Source organism: Salvelinus alpinus, chromosome 17 (genome assembly GCF_045679555.1).
Source record: "Salvelinus alpinus chromosome 17, SLU_Salpinus.1, whole genome shotgun sequence".
NCBI classification, from domain to species: domain Eukaryota; kingdom Metazoa; phylum Chordata; class Actinopteri; order Salmoniformes; family Salmonidae; genus Salvelinus; species Salvelinus alpinus.
In genome coordinates, this window is record NC_092102.1 from 3,222,148 (window position 1) to 3,227,062 (window position 4,915).

The 4,915-nt window shown below is 45.3% G+C and overlaps 1 protein-coding gene across 1 annotated transcript; it reads right to left on the bottom strand.

Annotated features, from left to right (window-relative positions):
- Positions 1 to 692: 692 nt before the first annotated feature.
- Positions 693 to 1,606, bottom strand: LOC139543228 (uncharacterized; the record flags this gene model as incomplete). The annotated part of the gene is made up of 1 exon (XM_071349486.1): positions 693 to 1,606. A coding segment is annotated over one exon (774 nt), but the record flags the coding sequence as incomplete, so codon positions are not given.
- Positions 1,607 to 4,915: the final 3,309 nt, after the last annotated feature.

Below are 4,915 nucleotides of genomic sequence, written 5' to 3' on the forward strand. Positions count from 1 at the left end.
AAGAAGCCGGATGCGGAGGTCTTGGGCTGGCGTGGTTAGTCGTGGGGCCGGTTGGACGAACTGGTAGAGATATTAACATACAATTCTCTGGCAACAGCTCTGGTGGACATTCCTGCAGTCAGCATGCCAATTGCACACTCCCTTAAATCTGTGGCATTATGTTGTGTGACAAAACTGCACGTTTTAGGGTGGCATTTTATTGTCCCCAGCACAAGGTGAACCTGTATAATGCTGTTTAATCACTTATTGACATGCCACACCTGTCAGGTGGATGGATTATCTTGTCAAATTTGAAATTTCCGCTAACAATGATGTAAACAAATTTGAGAGGAATAAGCTTTTTGTGCATATGAAACATTTCTGGTATCTTTTATTTCAGCTCATGAGACATGGGACCAACACTTTACATGTTGCGTTCATATTTCTTTTCAGTATACTTTGTATCCCTCATTTACCAAGTGTTTCCATTATTTTGGAAGTTACCTGTATATACAGTATGTGTATACAGTGCCTTCAGAAAGTATTCAGACCCCTTGACTTACAGCCTTATTCTAAAATGTATTAAATTGATTTTATTTCCTCAATCTACACACAATACCCCATAATGACAAAGCAAAAACAGGTTTTTATAAATTTTTGCTAATTTATTTAAAAAATCCGCTGACATATCACTTTTACATTTACATTTACATTTAAGTCATTTAGCAGACGCTCTTATCCAGAGCGACTTACAAATTGGTGCATTCACCTTATGATATCCAGTGGAACAACCACTTTACAATAGTGCATCTAACTCTTTTAAGGGGGGGGGGGTTAGAAGGATTACTTTATCCTATCCTAGGTATTCCTTAAAGAGGTGGGGTTTCAGGTGTCTCCGGAAGGTGGTGATTGACTCCGCTGACCTGGCGTCGTGAGGGAGTTTGTTCCACCATTGGGGTGCCAGAGCAGCGAACAGTTTTGACTGGGCTGAGCGGGAACTGTACTTCCTCAGAGGTAGGGAGGCGAGCAGGCCAGAGGTGGATGAACGCAGTGCCCTTGTTTGGGTGTAGGGCCTGATCAGAGCCTGAAGGTACGGAGGTGCCGTTCCCCTCACAGCTCCGTAGGCAAGCACCATGGTCTTGTAGCGGATGCGAGCTTCAACTGGAAGCCAGTGGAGAGAGCGGAGGAGCGGGGTGACGTGAGAGAACTTGGGAAAGTTGAACACCAGACGGGCTGCGGCGTTCTGGATGAGTTGTAGGGGTTTAATGGCACAGGCAGGGAGCCCAGCCAACAGCGAGTTGCAGTAATCCAGACGGGAGATGACAAGTGCCTGGATTAGGACCTGCGCCGCTTCCTGCGTGAGGCAGGGTCGTACTCTGCGAATGTTGTAGAGCATGAACCTACAGGAACGGGTCACCGCCTTGATGTTAGTTGAGAACGACAGGGTGTTGTCCAGGATCACGCCAAGGTTCTTAGCACTCTGGGAGGAGGACACAATGGAGTTGTCAACCGTGATGGCGAGATCATGGAACGGGCAGTCCTTCCCCGGGAGGAAGAGCAGCTCCGTCTTGCCGAGGTTCAGCTTGAGGTGGTGATCCGTCATCCACACTGATATGTCTGCCAGACATGCAGAGATGCGATTCACCACCTGGTTATCAGAGGGGGGAAAGGAGAAGATTAATTGTGTGTCGTCTGCATAGCAATGATAGGAGAGACCATGTGAGGATATGACAGAGCCAAGTGACTTGGTGTATAGCGAGAATAGGAGAGGGCCTAGAACAGAGCCCTGGGGGACACCAGTGGTGAGAGCACGTGGTGCGGAGACAGATTCTCGCCACGCCACCTGGTAGGAGCGACCTGTCAGGTAGGACGCAATCCAAGCGTGGGCCGCGCCGGAGATGCCCAGCTCGGAGAGGGTGGAGAGGAGGATCTGATGGTTCACAGTATCAAAGGCAGCCGATAGGTCTAGAAGGATGAGAGCAGAGGAGAGAGAGTTAGCTTTAGCAGTGCGGAGCGCCTCCGTGACACAGAGAAGAGCAGTCTCAGTTGAATGACTAGTCTTGAAACCTGACTGATTTGGATCAAGAAGGTCATTCTGAGAGAGATAGCAGGAGAGCTGGCCAAGGACGGCACGTTCAAGAGTTTTGGAGAGAAAAGAAAGAAGGGATACTGGTCTGTAGTTGTTGACATCGGAGGGATCGAGTGTAGGTTTTTTCAGAAGGGGTGCAACTCTCGCTCTCTTGAAGACGGAAGGGACGTAGCCAGCGGTCAAGGATGAGTTGATGAGCGAGGTGAGGTAAGGGAGAAGGTCTCCGGAAATGGTCTGGAGAAGAGAGGAGGGGATAGGGTCAAGCGGGCAGGTTGTTGGGCGGCCGGCCGTCACAAGACGCGAGATTTCATCTGGAGAGAGAGGGGAGAAAGAGGTCAAAGCACAGGGTAGGGCAGTGTGAGCAGAACCAGCGGTGTCGTTTGACTTAGCAAACGAGGATCGGATGTCGTCGACCTTCTTTTCAAAATGGTTGACGAAGTCATCAGCAGAGAGGGAGGAGGGGGGAGGAGGGGGAGGAGGATTCAGGAGGGAGGAGAAGGTGGCAAAGAGCTTCCTAGGGTTAGAGGCAGATGCTTGGAATTTAGAGTGGTAGAAATTGGCTTTAGCAGCAGAGACAGAAGAGGAGAATGTAGAGAGGAGGGAGTGAAAGGATGCCAGGTCCGCAGGGAGGCGAGTTTTCCTCCATTTCCGCTCGGCTGCCCGGAGCCCTGTTCTGTTTTTTACATACAGTACCGTCAAAAGTTTGGACACACCTACGCATTCAAGGGTTTTTCTTTATTTTTTACTATTTTCTAAATTGTAGAATAATAGTGAAGACATCAAAACCATGAAATAACACATATGGAATCATATAGTAACCATAAAATTGTTAAATCAAAATAGATTTGAGATTCTTCAAAGTAGCCACCCTTTGCCCTGATGACAGCTTTGCACACTATTGGCATTCTCTCAACCAGCTTCATGAGGTGGTCACCTGGAATGCATTTCAATTAACAGGTGTGCCTTGTTAAAAGTTCATTTGTGGAATTTCTTTCCTTCTTAATGCGTTTGAGCCAATCAGTTGTAGGGGTGGTATACAGAAGATAGCCCTATTTGGTAAATGACCGAGTCCATATTATGGCAAGAACAGCTCAAATAAGCAAAGAGAAATGACAGTCCATCATTACTTTAAGACATGAAGGTCAGTCAATCCGGAACATTTAAAGAACTTTGATGGTTTTTCCGACTCACTTGAAGAAACTATCAAGCACTATGATGAAACTGGCTCTCATGATGACCACCACAGGAAAGGAAGACCCAGAGTTACCTCTGCCACAGAGGACAAGTTCATTAGAGTTACCAGCCTCAGAAATTGCAGCCAAAATAAACGCTCCATAGACTTCAAGTAACAGACACATCTCAACATCAACTGTTCAGAGGAGACCGTGTGAATCAGGCCTTCATGGTCGAATTGCTGCAAACAAACCACTACTAAAGGACACCAATAATAAGAAGAGACTTGCTTGGGCCAAGAAACACGAGCAATGGACATTAGACCGGTGGAAATCTGTCCTTTAGTAGTGGTTTGTCCAAATTTGAGATTTTTTGTTCCAACCGTCTTGTCTTTGTGAGACGCAGAGTAGGTGAACGGATGATCTCCGCATGTGTGGTTCCCAAGCATGGAGGAGGAGGTGTGATGATGTGGGGATGCTTTGTTGGTGACACTGTCTGTGATTTATTTGGAATTTAAGGCACACTTAGCTAGCATGGCTACCAAAGCATTCTGCAGCGATACGCCATCCCATCTGGTATGTGCTTAGTGGAACTATCATTTGTTTTTCAACAGGACAATGACCCAACACACCTCCAGGCTGTGTAAGGGCTATTTTACCAAGAAGGGGAGTGATGGTGTGGTGCATCAGATGACCTGGCCTCCACAATCACCCGACCTCACCCCAGTTGAGATGGTTTGGGATGAGTTGGACCGTAGAGTGAAGGAATAGCAGCCACCAAGTGCTCAGCATATATGGGAACTCCTTCACGACTGTTGGAAAATCATTCCATGTGAAGCTGGTTGAGAGAATGCCAAGATTGTGCAAAGCTGTCATCAAGGCAAAGGGTGGCTACTTTGAAGAATCTAAAATCTATTTTGATTTGTTTAACACTTTTTTGGTTTCTACATTATTCCATATGTTTTATTTCACTGTTATGATGAATTCACTATTATTCTACAATGTAGAAAATAGTAAAAATAAAGAAAAACCCTTGAATCAGTATTTTTATCCAAATGTTTGATTGGCACTGTAGGTGTATGTAATACCAATTTGTTTTATCACGTCAACTCATTAACAAACCAGACATGTGCCACTAAAGGCCATGAGGAATATAAAGGGAAAATATTCGGGATGTCCTTGTTGCCAATATTCATCTGATAGACAAGTGCACAAAATCCAATTAGATATGTATCACTATTGACATCAATGCATGTCCCATGCCTACCACAAACATGTGGACTGTTGTATTGTTGGCGACGGTGTCTCGTATACATTCTGCATGTCAACTGTATCTTTGTCCTCTCTTCTCAATCAATAACTCATCTCTTTACGTCAATACTGTTATCCCCATGGGACAAAAATGTCCTTCTTTAGGACAAATGGAGTATAAGGAAGTGGGTAGAGAGAAAGAAAGATAGATAGAGGGGTGAGAGAGAGAGAGGTGGAGAGGGAGAGAAACTTGTTCTACCTTCATATCTCATCATGTTGTGCATAATATATCTGACATAGCAAGAATTGCTACATCTCTTTCTTTGCTTTCTTTCTTTCTTTTCTTTCTTTTTTTTTGCTTCTTCAAACAATCTTCTTCTCTTTCTTTGCATAGTCAAAAAAGAGGACCTGTCCAAAAACAAAA